General features: G+C 41.6%; 3 protein-coding genes across 3 annotated transcripts; 1 reads left to right on the forward strand and 2 right to left on the reverse strand.

Moving 5' to 3' along the window:
• Positions 1-926: 926 nt before the first annotated feature.
• tapbpl (TAP binding protein like) lies at positions 927-5,765 on the forward strand. Its single transcript, XM_071516504.1, has 8 exons — positions 927-1,262; positions 1,708-1,920; positions 2,041-2,319; positions 2,441-2,641; positions 3,639-3,803; positions 3,968-4,071; positions 4,434-4,659; positions 5,164-5,765. Exons 1-8 carry the CDS (start codon positions 1,217-1,219, stop codon positions 5,229-5,231), a joined length of 1,302 nt encoding a protein of 433 aa, XP_071372605.1. The 5' UTR covers positions 927-1,216; the 3' UTR covers positions 5,232-5,765.
• Positions 5,766-9,644: 3,879 nt separating this feature from the next.
• Positions 9,645-13,434, reverse strand: LOC139641530 (vesicle-associated membrane protein 1-like). Its single transcript, XM_071515964.1, has 5 exons — positions 13,398-13,434; positions 12,404-12,452; positions 10,972-11,119; positions 10,363-10,521; positions 9,645-9,755 (listed from the first exon to the last, which is right to left on the reverse strand). The coding sequence occupies exons 1-5, from the start codon at positions 13,432-13,434 to the stop codon at positions 9,645-9,647; spliced, it is 504 nt and encodes a 167-aa protein (XP_071372065.1).
• Positions 13,435-13,784: 350 nt separating this feature from the next.
• Positions 13,785-15,947, reverse strand: mrpl51 (mitochondrial ribosomal protein L51). The gene is made up of 4 exons (XM_071516609.1): positions 15,788-15,947; positions 15,452-15,558; positions 15,165-15,272; positions 13,785-14,483 (listed from the first exon to the last, which is right to left on the reverse strand). Exons 2-4 carry the CDS (start codon positions 15,540-15,542, stop codon positions 14,287-14,289), a joined length of 396 nt encoding a protein of 131 aa, XP_071372710.1. The 5' UTR covers positions 15,543-15,558; positions 15,788-15,947; the 3' UTR covers positions 13,785-14,286.
• Positions 15,948-17,386: the final 1,439 nt, after the last annotated feature.

Raw genomic sequence — 17,386 nt, forward strand, 5'->3', positions numbered from 1 at the left:
AAAATAAAGAATAAGACAAAATATGAATAAATAAGAATACGAAATAATTTGGCTCTAAATCTTCTCTTGTCTCTGCAGTATTCATGCACGTTTCCTTCCTGCCTTAAAATTAATTCTTCCCACTGACAATAAAATGATCAAGGTGAAGTTTTAACCGTTATTACGAGAATAATTAATAGGTTGATATAATAATTATGTTTTTAATCTTTTTTCATGAGCTGCACTGTGGGTTAGAAAATAAAAAAGGCTAAACTGTTCCAAAGTCCTGAACAGAAACCTTAATTTTGAACAGTTAACTCACTGAACTGTCACCAGATTAGGATTTTCAAGGTTCCATTTACAAAATGTGTGCTTCTTCTACAACTGATCACTAAATCATGAATAGTGAAAGATGGAGAAAGTGACTGTGACAGACTATGTGCTACTCTGATACTGATATTATGCTAGTGTGAACGAAGACGCGTTCTCTGATTTGTAAATTGACAAAACTATAATATGAAGTTCACTTTAATGTTAGTGTAGTCCCTAACATATCACCTATAGCCCAGGTCAGTCTCCCATTCAGTATGTGTCTCCAAGCTTTACATCGTTTGCCTATTCATTTGTTAGTCTTTGTTATGTGAGCTTTGGTGCGATTTGTTCGGAAATATATAGGCTATATATAAAAAAAACTGGTCACTATTGGAAACATCAAAATAAAATATAAATCTTGAAACTGAATCCTATTGCCTTTTGGTAATTCCTAGTCTATTAAAGCGTAGGCGGTCCAACAACGACAGCAGTCAACACAATAGTTATTTCAGAGGAAGACTATTAAACTATAACCTACCATACAGTGTATCTCATAGTAGGCTAACTCATGATCAGCTCCCTGCAGCGCTGTCAGTGGACACTAACCTCTTTTTTTGCACACAGTTTCACTTTCACTCCACTGCTATGCAACGCACATGCGCCGGACAGCGATGGGGATTTATCCTTTGTATCTTCAAAGTTAACTATTAGATCAGATCATATTTATTTCTGTACGGCTATTGTGCGCGGTAGCGTAGCCTACTCTGAGATGTGTAGAGACTAGGCTGTAGACTCAAAGGGGCTATTACTGCTGTCGTTAGTTGTTGCAATCAAAAGTGAAAGTGCTTTTGTGTACTCACCGGAATATATTTATTTCATCTCACTTGAATTTGTAAAAAGCCTAAACCCGACTCCATGACTCGAGATGATTGAAGTTTTCTTGTTTGGATGCTTCATGACATGCGTTTATGGTAAGAGCTTTATCTCTACACACACTAACAGCACCCACAATGATACATTGCCAGTGATGTCGCGGTAAATCATAAATTGGGTAAACTATGACCTCCAGTCGGTGGTCATCATAAGGCACCTCGGCCATCAATATAAACAAAAATCAATCATTTTGTCAGAAAAGCATGGATTTATTTTTTCCGTAAAAGACCATATTGTCATGTACTTTATATCAGTTTGGTGCTACTTACAGTGACGTATGCTATACATTTGCATGATAAATCCTTAGGCTGAAAAAGGTGTATGAACTGACTTTAGGTGGGTTTAACACATTACATTGCTGTGTGTAGTTAAATGATAGCTGTCACTCGGTCAGATGATGAAGTGGCTAGACAGCATTTTTCCTTTTCAGGAAGTCTACATCTTTTTAAAAAAATATATACCCCCTACCCCCATATATTTCAGCTGAAGGGGGTGCAGATGTGGTGCTGTCCTGCTCCCTGGTGGAGGAGGGAGTCGGCATGGGGGGAATGGGAGGTGGCGCTCTCTTCACCCGGACTCCAGCCACACTTGTCCTGAGAGATATTGCAGTGACTTCTGACCAATTACTTGAAACACTCACTCCGTTCGTCCCACCTACGGTCCCTGATCCTGATGCCATCCTCTTCGAGGCCAAAGGTTTGCTCTGCCCGCCCTTCATAAAGTTGGCACCACAAGCCGATGCAATGTAATCAGAACCTGTGATGACGTTTTCCCCTACCCTCTTCTGTCTTCTCCTTTCTGCTCCTTCTATGGCAGCGTCATCGCCCGAGATCCCCAATGGAGACCTGTTTCTCCATGCAGACTGCGATGAGAAGGAAGTGACATGTGAAATAAGCCGTTACTTCCTGCATGGCTCCCAGGACAGCACAGAACCAGCCTATTTTTTTGTGTCCCTGAGCGTTGAGGGAGACGGGCTCAGCACTGCGCTGGTCCTGCAGACTTTGGCGGTTGAGAAGGACCGATCAGGGGGAACAACCCTGATGCAGACCAAACTGGGCCTGCCTCTTAGCCAGTCAGGGTCCATGCTGACTGAGGGTGAGATCAGGAGGTTAATATCCCAGTTTAGAGGAATTACTTAACGTTTCACTTTGTTTTGATAGACAAGTCCTTCTCACTACTCTTCCTCTGCCCTTCTCTTTGCTTTCTTTTCTCTCAGTGGCATTCCTGGTGTTTTCCCATGCAAAGTCCGTTTCTGCCCCTCTAAGAGGCGAAGTCCTCCTCAGCTGCGGCTTCAGGCAGCAGGAAATGCCCCCGGCACAGGAGGTTGGCATTGAGTGGCGGCTGCAGCACAGAGGAAAAGGGCGGAAAGTGCTTGAGATGAAGACGAGGCTGAATGATACAGAGGAGAGCTCAGAGGGTAAGTAGGTCTACCTGCCCTCGACTGTTTTATCCAGGGGCGTTATGCAGATTTCAAACTCTGGGGAGGATCAGCTCCCAGTGGCAGCGTTGGGTGGTACATTAGTGCCAGTGGGCTTCAGTGGCATGCTCCACTGGGAATGAATACATAAATAAATGGAAATGGCCTCAAAATGCAATTTAGAGTTTTAGAGGATGATGTATGGGCAAATTTTACACTCATATAAGGCCGTGCCAAGTAGCCATTTTATGTGCTGAATGCATTTTTGACATTTAATACAAGATATACTACTAACTACATATCTAACGGTAGTTTGAAGAGTAACTAAACCCCAAACCCAAATCTGTGTAAAGCCTGACATCTAATGGTAAAAAGCATGCTACTGAAATAGCCATCTGCAATTGGCTGGTTATCTTTGGTGCCAGGTGATGTCACCTTGTATAGTAATTTGTATCAATCATTTTTATCAACTGTAATAATTTTTATCAACTCTAAATAAAGTGCCAAATTCTATTTAAAAAGACAAAAACCTGTATTTGAGCCAGCAGATCTTTAAAAATGTTAGTGAGAATTGAACCCTGGTCTCCTACACTACCTTTAACTCGTGTGTGTTTTCATGGGGGATTCATTTTTGGAAGTATAATTCCTAGTCCGTGCATCTTCAAGAGACCAGTTTTGCATTCATTGATTATTTTATGAATAAATTCTGCTAAATCATATGCTAATTGGTAATCCAAAGCCATTCAAATTTACATTCCCAACCTTGGTAAAAAGTCACTTGTGGTGAATGCATACAAAGATATAGCATGACAAGACAATAGCCACCTAATGGTACAGAATATACATTACACAGGACAAGATAGAAATGGAAAGGACAGGATACAAAGGACACAGTAGCCACCCGATGGTACAAGACCATCATTACACAGGACAAGACACTAAATTACACAGCAAAGGCTATAAAATGATCTGACCCTCTCTCATTTTCTTTCCTCAGTGCACGCAGAGAGGGAAGGCTCGAGTGTGGATGCTGCCCTGGTTGGTGACGGTAACACATCTATGATTCTGACCAAGCTTAAGGTTTCGGATGAAGGGACCTACATCTGTACAGTCAGTGTAGGCCTTTTCCACGCCCAGCAGGTCATACAACTCCATGTCACACGTAAGTTTCACCCTAATCTGTCCTCTCAATTCTGAAAAATACACAGCATGTCTTCTTTTACATTGTCTATTCTGTTATCTGTTACTTGTTGTGTTATTTATTATGTGTCATTAGGCTTAGGACTAGCAGGTCAAGAGTGTATTTCTGCCCCCTCTTTATTTCAGAACCTCCCCGTGTTTCTCTCTCGGAGGAGAAGTTGTTTTTTAAGCCGGAGGTGCCCCAGACACTGAGCTGCCATTGCAGTAACTACTACCCACTGGACGCTCAGGTCTGTAGCTACTACCGTTTTACATGTAGCTGCTGACCAGTAAAGCCCTCAGATCCTTATTTAAATCGCTGTCATCCCTCTCTGTGCCATGGCATATCTGACATAAAATCCCACAGCATACATTAATTGTTTGAAAATATCACAGAAACCCTTAGTGGATCATGGCCACCAAGCATTAAACTGGAGAATATATTTGATCACAAGTTTATTTTGTTTAATTTTAATGACACAACATTTACATTTCACTTTAATGTCTTTACATTTGAGCAAAATCTCGAAGCAGCTCTATGCTTGCTGCATGGCAAACTGGCCAAGAGCCACTGGCATGCTGAGCTTTTTTCTCTTCTCTCTTCTGCCTTTAGATGGAGTGGTTCTCCCTCTCTCCTACAGACACAGAGCCCACTGTCCTCCCAGAGCAGGGCTCTCTCTCCAGCCATCGACAGCATGGTGATGGGACTTTCTCCCTGTCATCTCACCTCACCGTGCCCTCCAGCGTCTCCCCTGGAAACACCATCACCTGCAGGGTGTCCCATTCGGCCCTGGCCACACCTCTCTCTGTCAGTCTGGTGGTAGAAAAACCTGAACCAGGTATTTATCTTTGGCTTTTATTGGTTGTGAAATCATACATTTCTAAAGGAAAATGAATCCCAAGCAGTAAATGGATTTCACTGAGAAGATTTAATTGAGAAATGGATGTCATTGAGAAAGAAATGTAACTAGGCTCTTGGTGTCATCCAAGACTTTGAAATCTCAAGATATATTTGTCTCTCTTTGACTAATGTCTAATGTCAAGTCTAATATATAGACTTAACAAAACTTCTGTTTGTATCACAGCAAAGGTGTTTAACTTGTAAAACTTCACCTCTGTAGAAATTGAAATAAATTACAATGTGGACATTAAGTCATATTATTCACTCAACAAACAACAAAATGATCAGATATGGTGTAATAAACATCATGTTGTTAACATCAACACATAAAACAATGAACATTTTCAGATTGTGGATTTTTGGATTACAGATACATCTTGTGCTTAATGTCGAACCAGTCTGAATATATCCTTAACTGCACTCTGTGTTTTAAACTCCACAGATTCGTATTGGATGGTTCTGGGTTTCCTGGTCATCACTGTGCTTTTCTTCTACCAGGTCATGAAGTAGTTCAGCCGGAGATATTCTAGTAGATCATCCTGACTTCAAACTGAACCCAGAGATGTTTCTTTTTGTCTTACTTTTGGTCCTTGAAGTTATTACCAATTTAATTAGAATCTGGTTCCTTTCACTCCTGTAAAGAAAATAGAGACTACTGAAATGAAGCTCCATATTTAATGATTGTACTGTAATATGCAGCTGTATATTTTATTTTCCTGATAAAATTTTTAAAATAATCTGTTGTTGATTGTATTCAATATTCAGTATAGCTATTGGTGGTTCACTTATTTAATGTTTAGAGTTATACACGTGTTTAATGTTACCCATCATTGAAGTCTCCCATGATGCATATATCCTGCACAAGAATAGCGGTCCTGTACTTTCTTAGATAGTCTACAGCTGAATAGGGAATACAACTGAAGTGAATAAGCAGTAGGTGTTCACAGTGCATGCAATAAAAAGTGAGGCTTTATGGGCCTGATTCAGACTGTATAATTTAGTTTGATTGAGTTTTTTAGGACAATGGCGCACAAAGACTGAATTGGCAACATGCCTTTGGGGCATTCATTGAATAAAACCTTATACTTTACAAAATCTGAAATGATTTATGATATTCCACATTTTGCCTGTAAGAACTGCTTTGTACTCAGCTTACAATTGCATTGCTTGCTACAGTGAAACACTTGTCACGGCCACGTCTGCATCATATATCAGAATACTCATGGGATGTTGTCTTTTCCTATTCTTATAAAAGTGTTGTTGTGCGCTTTGCACCCTGATGGTCATATGCCTGCAGTCCATGGCTCCTATTTATTTGGAAAGCCTGAAACATAATAGAATCTGCCCTTGATGTGTGCCAGACTCTGACCAATAGACATATTCTTTGGTCTGTCTGCTCATTGCCAATAAGAGCTGCACCAGGCAGCAGGAGACAGAAGCTTGAGATACTCGTGTCATCCTGGGACGTCCTGTCTGGCTGACGCAGCACCAAGAATATGTATGTTGGCCAGCCACTGACGCCAGATTGAGGCCCTATCCATGTGGAAATGCTGTATGCCGTCTGTTAAACTCAGCACATTAACAAATCCTGGGCACCCTCTGTGCACCCTGCCGGCACCATCTCCTTTGATGATCACTTAAAAACTTAAAAACTCCACATAAATGGCAGGACACACGGTTATTAGCTTAGTTGTGGAGAGCTGTCATGTGGCTTGAAATACCACTCCAGTTATTCATAGACCAGTGTTGCACAGCCTCATTTCCATGTTTTTGTGACTCTTGATGTCTTTGGCATTTATTAGTATTAGTACATTTGTTTTACATCTGGAGACTGATGGGAGCACTAGATATATCACAGGGTCTCAGGCGTGTAAGGAAAGGAGTTTCCAATCGCCTTAAGTCAGAGTCATAATTCATGTATTGTAATCTGAAGGTGGATCTGCCCTGATTTTTGTATTGGTCACCTTCAGTGTGCATCTTACAGAAGGGTTGTTGGTATTGGAGCGGTGGGACACGTGCAGAAAACCGTCTCTGAGCTTAAGTCAAAGTCTGAATCAGGCCAAACATGTTTAGAGTACAACAAAGGTTCAAAGGCACACAGTTCTATTGATGATTTCTTTATTGGCATCAGCAAAAGTGGTAAGCATGCATTTTAAAGAATTTTTATAATCCAGTTGCATCTCTCACTGCATTTTCATGTTGTAGAAGTTAGTCACCCAACAGTATTGTTGCACAATATCATCAGATAATTTTGATTAACCACTATCATTATGCATAAATGCAATTTACACATAGAGTTTTACATATCTTTACAATTTTGTTCTCAAAATCAGTCTTAAGAGGAAAATGAGCTTTTCAGTTTATCCAACACCCCCCAAAAAACTTTAAAGAATCTATAAACACATTTTCAGGAGCATAATCTGACAGATGTGTACTATGGTTCTACTCATACAGTACTACATGTTTTTAACAGTACACTATTGTAGCAGTTGTTCTTTGTTTGAATATTATTATTTTTCCCTCAAAAGCAAGTGAATTTAACAAAATTTTGGCAAACTCTTGAGCATCATTGCATTGCATACGCAGTAATTACCAGATCAGAGATACATTATACACAGGTCCTTTAAACCACTAACAAAAGAAAATGTACAATCGGCAGTTAATTTCAGAAATGGCAGATACACAGGTCACACAAATAGGCAAAACTATGGACACCGTTTGCCATGCAAGTTAGAAACAAACACCTCCTTTTGGCCTTTACCATACTGTAGGTGACAAGTGAGTCTGTTTTTTTGAGTGAGGAGGGGAAGGGGGGGGGGGGGGGGGGGTCGGCCAGGTGGCTGAGGGTTTCTCAGTCATGTCCTCTCTCCCACTTTCCTGCTTTTTGGAGCTCAAGTCAACTTACACAACAAACAAATGAACAGTGTGTCGGCACAAAGTTCAGAACAACAAGACCATTAGTACCTGTGTAAAATGTGACATTTCACATTCATCTGTCTATGGCTGTGGCTCTGTCCAAGTCAGAGTTAAGGGAGACCTTCCTCTGGGCCAGAGTGGTCAGTTCATCTATAGAGAGATTGTCTGTTAGTGGCCTGTCTGTTTTTCTTTATGTGCATAATACTATGCCACTAAGTCTGTTTATCAGTATATCTGTCTACCTGCAGTACTGAAACCCTGGGTACAAATCAAGCATAGTCATAGTCATAGTCATTACTTAATCTATAATTGCTTTTCAGTCCAGAATTAGGTTTTGCATGTCTATATGGGAAAAGTTCACAACAGACTTATTAACTTTCCCTGAATCACTCTTGCCTTTCCTTACACTCTCACACAGTCTCTTTTCCCTTTTTCACATTTCTCTTTCTTGCCATTATGTCTATACTTAGCCTTCCAGAAATAAGAGACCAAGTGAGAGAAAGTCAGGCAGGAAAGGAAAAGAAAGAATTACCAGTAAAGGCCTATCAGCTAAACCTGGAAAAAGCTATTGGCTACAATGCTTTGGATCACAAATACACACACGCACATACAACAAAAATGATCATAATCTTAGTCTAACCATGACCTTGTATTAGTAAGTAGTAATGATCGTAGCGGTAGTGGCAGGAGGGGTATGTCAGTTAGGCATGTCAGTATCAATTTACAAATGTGGGACACTGTCAAAAAGGTAAAATGAACAAGCTTTGGCGCATCTGGGATAGAAAGGACTGCTATCTCTTGTTCAATTTCCCTGCACACATTCGCTATCCCTCTTCTTTTGTCTCTTCCCTTGCTTTTGTTCATTCCCTCCAGCTCAGTATCTCGTTTCAGCGGGCTTAGCCCTGTGTGTTCCTGTGTCACAAGGATTTTCTCTCTCCCTCCTTCCCTCTCTTTCTCCCTCTTTCTCTCTCCCCGCTGCATCCTTCAATAATGCATGAGGTGCGGAGACAGGAGAGAGTGAGTGAGACTCCACGCCAAAACAGTGGAAGAAAGAGAAAGCAACAAGAAGGGAGGGAAAGGAGGACAAAGAGAGCAGAGACACCTAAACACTACTGTCATGTATAAGTGCAAGATGGTTTGATGGAAGACTGTGTGAAGAGAGGGAGGAGAGGACGGATAAAAGGGGAGGAGTGGCGCTTGGATTTGTGTTGTTTTTTTTCTCTTCCCTCTCTTATATCATTCTGAAGTCCATATCCTTCTGTAATGATGGGGTGAGCTCAGTAGAAGAAGTACACTGAAAGTGAAGGGGGGAGAGAGAGAGAGGCAGAGTCATTAGTCTAATGAGTCTGGTAACGCATCACAGCCTAAAACATGTTACAAAACAAACAGAGAACTCTCAACTGGGCCTCTTTTCTTATATAGTGTCTTCATGTTGCTTGTTTTTTATTGAAGAACTGGTAAAATAGGTATTATATCAATAATTTACTGTAATAAGCAGTCATGAATAATTGACAATCAAGGCTGCAGTAGGCAGTCCAGATGTAGACTTGTTAGCGCAGAAGCACAGAGATTATGCTTATGTTGTTTTATACCTGCCAGCATCCTTTAAAAAAATTAGATGAACCATCTCTCTATTTATTTCTTTTCCTGTACAATCGACAACATCAACACTGACATATACTGACATGTAAACAATTAACATCAATAGACGCTCATTTTCTCCATATAGGTGTTGATTCTTTAGCCCACTATATTGAAATATAAGGCCACTGAGCACTATGACCCTATGTATGGTCCACAATTGACGTTTGTCTCAGTCCCAGCTGTGTTAGCTACATCTGATCCCTTTGCTGACATCTGCTGCTGACGGCTGCTTTCACAGTAGCAGAGCTGAACAGCACTGGTTCAGCCACAGCAAAACACCCAGCGTTTATCTTCCTTTTTTTTCTTTATAATAATCTCATCTATGAATATTCATAAGTTAACTTCAATCAGTCAGTCAATCAATCAACCAACCAAATCAATCTTTGTATTAGTATGAAGATGGAACAGTAATTTATACTCACAGAATATTATTCCAACCACAATGACTCCAATGATACCCATCATGATCATCATCTAAAAACAGAAGACAACATGGATTATATTTACTTTAATGGTGCATCAATTTAAGCTTCCCAACCACAGAGTTTACCAGCATGCGCACATGTACTGTAGTTATGTGTGGAGTTCAACACACACAAACATACACACATTCATTAAAAACAAGTAGTAAGCAGATGTGATAAATTCAAAGTAAGCTGATGTGATAAATTTAAAGTCCTTCAACTCCTTTGCATTTGTTGTGCTATAGTTATGCAATTCCTTTAGTATTTCTAAGTCTGCAGTGACAACTGCAGTAAGAGATTTCTTTTGTTATTCCCATGTTCCCTGGAGCATCTCTGTAATCCTCCACAGCTGCTCATTAAAAGATTTGTGTGTGTAGAGCAGGATGATGGCATTCCCAGCACAGACGCTGTGTGTTCGCCTCAGCGCACCTCAGCTCGGCACAGTTGGTGGGTGCATTGAAATACAAGAGCTGTGGATTTGATTCACACTTGCACCATACCACATACTAATAGATACCACATACTAATAGACATATTGTTAATCCACAGTCAGATTCAATTCCGAGTTGCTTTCAATGAGAATAATCTGTGTTATGCAGCCAGACTAATGTGCCTACCTTGCAGTTCTTCCACCAGTACTTGTTCTTGAGTTTGGCTGCACAGCTTTCAAACTGGGAGGCTCCGGCCTGGAGAGCGTCTGCCCTGTCATCCAGCTCTGAAAGCTTCTGGTCCCTCTCCAACACCTTGTCCACGTTCACCCGCATGATATCCACCACCTAGCCCACAGTGGTGGAGACAGAAACATGTGGCAGTGGTGGGGGGAGGAGGGGAAAAGAAGAGGATGAGAAGCACGGTTAGAGGAGAGGAACACGGGGAATGGAGGTGTATTGTTTTCTGAAGCCAACCACTAAAGCTATACGTTCACATCACATGAGAATGAACCAGTAGTCAGAATCCATTTGCAAATTGCAGTAGAGCCCATTATATATTAAGCAGAGCAGAGCTTTCCAGCAAACAATCTAGCGGCAACAAGGCCAGTGCTATTGCTTTTAAGTGCGAGCTTGTTCCTGGTCCAGGAAAAGGGCTGTGGCTAGAAAAGTCCATCAGTCCAGCAAATGTACATCACCATTACATGACTTATTACAGCCACTGATGAGATTCCCCAGCTGTTTTTTTACTCCTGACATATTGCATGTAACATCAAACTGCGGCCCAGTCCGGCTCACCTCCTCGACTTGGGCCTGTGTCTGTTGTAGCCTGCGGTTGCTGGAGGTGTTGGGTGGGCCGGGGGGTGCTCCACCTGGGGCGCCATCTGCACCGGGGGCTCCTGGAGCGCCGGGGGCTCCAGCTGGGGCGGCAGCATCTGGGGCAGACCTGAGGAGGAAGAGAGGAAGAGGAGGATAGTGTAGTGGGAGGAGGAGGAATGGGAGGGGGAGGGGAGCAAATGAGAATATTTGACAATCTGATAATTAATACAAGCTTCCGGCCTGTAGAGACTACTTTACTTTATGTGAGCAGGAGGGGAAAAAAATGAAAGGCTCAGATGAAGGAATAAATTACGTTTAATCAGCAGTTACAGGGGAAAGATTAGGTCAGTGATGAAAACAACACATAGCAAAGGAGAAAAACTGCATGTGGAGATGTAGGATGAGGAATGCAAAAAAAGAGGTTGTGAGGAGGAAAGAAAGGAGGGAAGGATAAGCACATAATAGTGAGAAATGGGATGGGATTAGAGAAAGATGTGATAAGATGAAAGAAAATGAGAGTAGGCCTGAGAGGGGAGGCCAAGGGCGATAGAAAGTGGGGCCCAAGAAGTCAGCGGTTATGGGAGAAAGGATAGAAGATTTTGGAGTGAAGGACAGACACAAATTATTGTGAAGTTATAAAGAAAATTGGGTGAGAGAGCGAGTAAAAATGATAAAGCTGGAAGGCCGGGGAGGTTAAGACAAATAGCTTAATATGGAGGAGACACAGATAAGTGATGTGCAGAAAGGGGTGGAGGAGGAAGTAGGCTGGGAAAGGGTTAAGAGAGAGAGCTAGCAGGGGAAAGAGGGAATGAGTACAGGAGGTTTAAACAGACTGAACAAGCTGCTCGGGGGAGCAGCCACTGGCTCAGGCTGCTGCCTGCTGGACAGTTTAACTCGGTGCAAATCACAGTCATTCCCGTTGGAAATAAACAGATTAAAGCAATCGCGTAGTAGGCCTTCATACTGTGATATGATATTCAGCCACAGGGTTATCCTACGTGAACTATCAGGCATTTCATGTTAATATCCCACAGCATCATTCAGCTGACTCCAAAGTCCCCCAAACCCTAAATTCATCATTTTCTACACTAAAGTAATTCCACTGTGATGTAAAATACCGTAATAACTCAATTTAACCGTGTTTGAAGCGTTAGAATGACAGCAGCCATCCCAGGAATACATTATTCAGAGATGCTGTGACGGATAAATTTAACTTGCGTCAGCAAAATCCATCAAGCTGAAAGAAATCAGTTGCAAAAACCCCATGGGAAAAAAACACAAGGAAATAAATTGACTCGAATACATATTGATGCAATTCGTGTCGAGAACTTTTTTTTGCATATTCTAAAAAGAGTGAAATAGAAAACCCGCATTAATACTCACATCTTCTATGCAGCTGTTTCGAACTGACTCACGGACGGCAGGAGGGGTGACGGGGTGTGAGACGGGAGGGGGAGGGTCTGAGGTACAAAAAAAAAAAAAAAAAAGAGCAAGATCACAAAAAAGAGACAAGAATTTCTAGGCACTGGTCCAAACGAAAGTCCAAATTTTCAATTACCAAAGTGATTAAAGTGCCGCGCAAACAGTAAACAGAGGCAGAGGCTCTTGGCGCAGTGGAGCTAATCTTCTAGCGGTGCATTTATACCGCAAGTCGTCAGCGAAGTACCGCAATACCGAGACACGGGTCGGGTAATAATTCACTGGCACGGCAGCGGGACCGGGAGCAGAAAGTGGGGGACGGAGAGGGCAACGCGATCTCAAGAGAAAAGTACTTCTATCCTATAATCCATTCAAGATAAATCCAAGGATGCTTTTTTTTTATGGTGGATGCCTGCAAGAATGCGATCCAGTTATTCCAGAGGATGCTGAGTCCTTAAGAGATGCTCGAGACTGGATGGATACAGGAACACAGCAGTGATTGGCTCGCTGCTGTGCGTTGCCTCCTCTAACAGCTAAACACTAGCAAACGCTTGCAATTTCAACACCAACCAAAAAAAAAAAAAATGTCCAGTCATGAAAATGCAGTTGAGGCTCTGTGTTATTTCTATCACCGCGGTCTAATCCCCCCTCTCCAGGCGGACGTGGGTCTTGTTGTGGAAAGTAGTGCGGTAGTTTTCGCCCATGTGTATGTTATGGCGCTATACTGCAATAATGCGTCGCTCCCCCTGCCTTCTCCAGTTGGACTCGTAACGACGGTGCGGTACCCCCCCCCCTTCCCTCTCTCTCCATCTCCTCCTCCTCCTCCCCCCTCCCCCCTCCCCCCTCCCATCTCTCTCTCTCCTCACACTTTGCAGTACTGCAGCTTTCTGTGTCGGATAGGGCGGCAGGACGACACTGCGGTACACTGGATGCCTACAGAGTGTTGACTCGACTGTTTCCTCCCTGGTCTGGGCTTCTCCCTCTACCCTCCTCCTCCTCCTCTTCTTCTTCCTCTTCTATCATATTTTCCTTTGCAATAGCTCTTGTTTAATTCCGAGTGCCATCCCACCTCTAAAGCCTACAACCTCAGCTCCATTTCCATTTCTTTTTCACCCCCACTCCATGAATATATAACTAAGAGAAGTGAGAGTGCAGGAGAGGAGCCGGTATTTTCTCTGCATAGAGAATGTCCTCGGTCGTGGGAAATACATCTAAGGCCCAAGGCAGAAAAAAAAAAACATGAAATACACTGAAATGTCATGTTGTTCAGTGGTGGTGAAATAAAACAATTTTTTAATAGTAGGAAAACCATAAATAGGCAAAGTAATATGGAATTAAACACAACAAACATAATATTCTCAACAACTTCACAGTAAACTTAAGAACAGCTTTATTGATACCAATAACTGCACATTAACATCTCATTTTCCAGATAATGTGTTTCTAAGTCTATTTGTCTGTAAATCGTTTGAAATTGCAGATACACTGAAAGGATTCCGGGCTTCAAAGTTGTTCTCAAAGTGATTTTAAGTTTTACTTTTATGGCTCGGAGGGGGTCTCGTCCTGAGCTACATCTCTGACCTTTGAACCCCCTGTGGTTTGGAACAGCATCTCTTGAGTCCCTTCTTAAAACATTTAGTTTACAGACAGGCTTTTTTTTTCAATCCGTTGTCAATAGGGCCAAAAAGAACCAATAAAGATGAGTATTGGAGGAACTTCCAAGCACACAAAGCAGTTATTTTTATATACATGAGATTATTTAGAAAAAATGGCAATATACAACACTGTGACAGCATGAAAAAACACCACTGGATTCCAACAGTCCTTATTGACAGTGGTTGGTCTGATGTATTTGCCAGTTTGGTCAGTTCCATGTTAGCGGTGTTTGCCAGTGCGGTTGAAGCGTCGGTAGAGGAAGCGGATCCTTTTCTCCAAGTTGTGCCTATCCAGAGTCATCATTCTGTCTCCCACCATCTTCTTCTTCCTGATTAGACGCTGCAGTTCATTGCCTCGGAAAGCCTTCAGCCAGCAGGGGGCCACAATGAGGTCCCGCGGATGAGCTTTAAAATCTCCTGCAGGCGCAAAGGGGGATACATTTTTGCACTGTGTATGTGTGTGTGAAAAAGAGAGAGAAAGAGAGAGAGAGAGAGAGCATGCAAGAGTGTGGGAAAAGGCATAGGGGGAGGAGAGTGAGGACTGGGGGTAGAGATCAAAATACAGCAAGGCTGACAAATCCTTTCAGGAACATAAACAGTGTGTGCTGATCTGCCCCATCTGAGCCAGGAGGTTGAATCAGTCTTACATTTATTATCATTAATCTCTGGATCACTGTGCGTGGTGCATTTGGAATAGAGAGAGGACTATCCCATAGTAATGTAATCTTTTCAAACTGTCCATTAAGGACTTAGTCTGTGATTTTGGGGAATATATCAATTGTGAGTACATGCACACTGATTCTTGAAAAGAAGGCCTTGATCTTAGAAAATGCAGCCTTTGTAACTCTCAGATCCTGACATAACTCCGGTCTACTTTTTTCCCTATATTAACAAGCTGTATTGCAAACAAACAATTAATTTACAGCATCAAAACACAGTTACAATTCATGGTTAGCCGGTTCATACTTCCAGTCCTATTATCAACAGGTCAGCCAGACAATTAAAGGGTGAAAATATCTTCAATCTAACAGAACAAACATTCACATAGTGCTATACTCTTATTTTGGATTTGGGCTTTGCCTGGTTCAGGGAACTCACCTAGGATGCCTATGTTATCATAAACCCCAAACATGCTCCTCTTCTCAGTCCATCTGTCCACCTTCTTCAGCTCTGGGATGGCATGCATCCTGATTCGGCAGCACACACCTGAAAACAGCACGTTGTTTCAGGTCAGCATTGAATATCTAACCTAACTGAACTATCTTCATGCGTATTCATTAAAGGAATAACAACAGCATACACTGTAAAAAACTGCACTAAAAACATACAGTTGTATGCATTAGTCCTTGATCCAATACAGCTCGTAACCGGGTGACAGTACTTACCTGTAGATATGGACCGAGCTGTATGGAGCAGAGTCCCAGCAGACTGGCAGAAGGACGCTCCAGACTTCAGTAACCCTCCCAACACAGACATGGCTTGGCTTAGTTACCTACGAGAAGTCAAATGACATGTAGTCTTACTTTCAGTGGAAACTTACTCAAGTAAACTGGTTATTCGACATTACCTATCTATGTGGTTAACCTGCAGCTAGCCGGTTTATCCTGCTATCCAACACAAGTTAGCTATGTTAGCTTTGTCATGAGGATCTTTGCATTGACCCCTAGTTAGCTTTAGCTCACGTTAGCACGTTAATTCCGCGATAATATTGAGAATATTACCAGTTTTTATGTCTATCGGTGATCTTCTGTTGGTCGAGTCGTTCGTTATGATTACAGCAACAAATCATGAATTAAAAGCTCATACTGAGAACAACGCTAACACTTAACAAGATGTGTTATTGCGGCTTCTACATGCTCTTAGTGGCCGCGTCCATCTTACAATGTATCCCAGAGCGCATAGCGCTGTTACCGTAAAATCGTTAAAGAAGCGCAAAACAAAACAGGATCATTGCAAGGCAGCCCACTTTTCACATTTTCACCCACTAGAGGGAGCAAGTGGAGGAACAAAGCCACCAAACAAACTGTAAGGGGCAAATAATTAATAAAAAACAAACAGTTTTTGTATGACTTAAGACTTAAGGTTGTATTTTATTCATCAGTTTCAATAATAATTTATAATCATCACAAGGCAAACCAGAAACTAATATAATAAAAACATACGTATTTTTAGAATAGGAAAAAGTAATGTGTTATTTTCTTAAAATTATCATATTTCATATAACTTACATCAGTCTGATACTATTTACTACTATAATGTAGCTTAAACGCTATGAAATTATATTACAAAGATCTATATCAGCTTTTATGGGTGGGTAAATTAGCCTTGCACAGCTCTTTCACAATGAAAAAGGTGTGCAAACTAAAACCAAAACATGAGTTTACTAGGTTTTCTCTCCGTGACATAACTGATTCTAAAGCAGACCAGGGATAGACAACTGTGCACCATGGGCCGAGAGTCTGCAGGTTTTCATTACAAAACAGACTTCACCAAGTGATTTACTGATCGGTTCTGGTTGAAGGTGTGCTAATCAGGGAAATCAGCTGCTGTAGACTTTGGTTGGAATGAAAACCTGCAGACTCTCTGCCCTCCATTATTGAATATCTCTGATGTAGGCTGTCATTGTCATTAGCTCACCTCATCTCTCTTTCACCCTCCTACTCTCTCTCTCTCTCTCTCTCTCTCTCTCTCTCTCTCTCTCACACACACACACACACGCACGCACGCACGCACGCACACACACACACACACGCACACACACACACACACACACGCACACACAGACACATACGCGTACGCTCTCATAAGTGATACTTTCAGTCTTACTGTAATAAAAGAGCTGGATGGAATAATATGTTCTTTTCAAAGAAACAAGTGCAGCAAAACCGTTCTTCGTCTACATTAATTTTTGTTTTGACGTCAGAGAGTCTGTGTGGAAATTTAAAACATAAACATTGTAAAAAAAAAAAAGAATAATTCCATGATGCCTTAACAGAACCATGCTGCATTATGCAGAGAAGGCTTACTGTAATCGTGCAGGACGTGACTGCACCTCTATTGCAGTCTGAATCCATTTAATGTATCGTAAATATTACACTATATATTATACACTACTAATATTACTCAAGTAAGTTTGGTCTTTTGACTTTTGGTTACATGTGCAAAATACTTTATGTACAAATGTACTTTATTACAAACTTTATTGGGGTACTGTGGCTCCATGGTAGAGCAAAATTTAACTTAGTTTAGTTTACTTGCACAAAGCAAAAACAAACAATTGACACAGTAAAAATCAATTATGTGCAAGAGAGGAAAGAAGC

Source organism: Centroberyx affinis, unplaced genomic scaffold, assembly GCF_046629955.1.
Source record: "Centroberyx affinis isolate AG114_WGS23_722 - 3 ecotype Tasmania unplaced genomic scaffold, CSIRO-AGI_Caff_v1 ptg000035l_1, whole genome shotgun sequence".
NCBI lineage: Eukaryota > Metazoa > Chordata > Actinopteri > Beryciformes > Berycidae > Centroberyx > Centroberyx affinis.

Excerpts from the sequence above, each read along its gene's own strand:
- tapbpl (XM_071516504.1), top strand. The coding sequence starts at position 1,217 with ATGATTGAAGTTTTCTTGTTTGGATGCTTCATGACATGCGTTTATG. Across the intron at positions 1,921-2,040 it reads CATCCTCTTCGAGGCCAAAG|CGTCATCGCCCGAGATCCCC; the intron begins GTTTGCTCTGCC and ends CTTCTATGGCAG. Across the intron at positions 4,660-5,163 it reads GGTAGAAAAACCTGAACCAG|ATTCGTATTGGATGGTTCTG; the intron begins GTATTTATCTTT and ends TAAACTCCACAG.
- LOC139641530 (XM_071515964.1), bottom strand. The coding sequence starts at position 13,434 with ATGATAGAAGAGGAAGAAGAAGAGGAGGAGGAGGAGG. Across the intron at positions 12,453-13,397 it reads AGAAGAGGAGGAGGAGGAGG|ACCCTCCCCCTCCCGTCTCA; the intron begins GTAGAGGGAGAA and ends TTTGTACCTCAG. Across the intron at positions 9,756-10,362 it reads ACTGGTGGAAGAACTGCAAG|ATGATGATCATGATGGGTAT; the intron begins GTAGGCACATTA and ends TTCTGTTTTTAG.
- mrpl51 (XM_071516609.1), bottom strand. The coding sequence starts at position 15,542 with ATGTCTGTGTTGGGAGGGTTACTGAAGTCTGGAGCGTCCTTCTGCCAG. Across the intron at positions 15,273-15,451 it reads AGCTCGGTCCATATCTACAG|GTGTGTGCTGCCGAATCAGG; the intron begins GTAAGTACTGTC and ends TGCTGTTTTCAG. Across the intron at positions 14,484-15,164 it reads TGATAACATAGGCATCCTAG|GAGATTTTAAAGCTCATCCG; the intron begins GTGAGTTCCCTG and ends TTGCGCCTGCAG.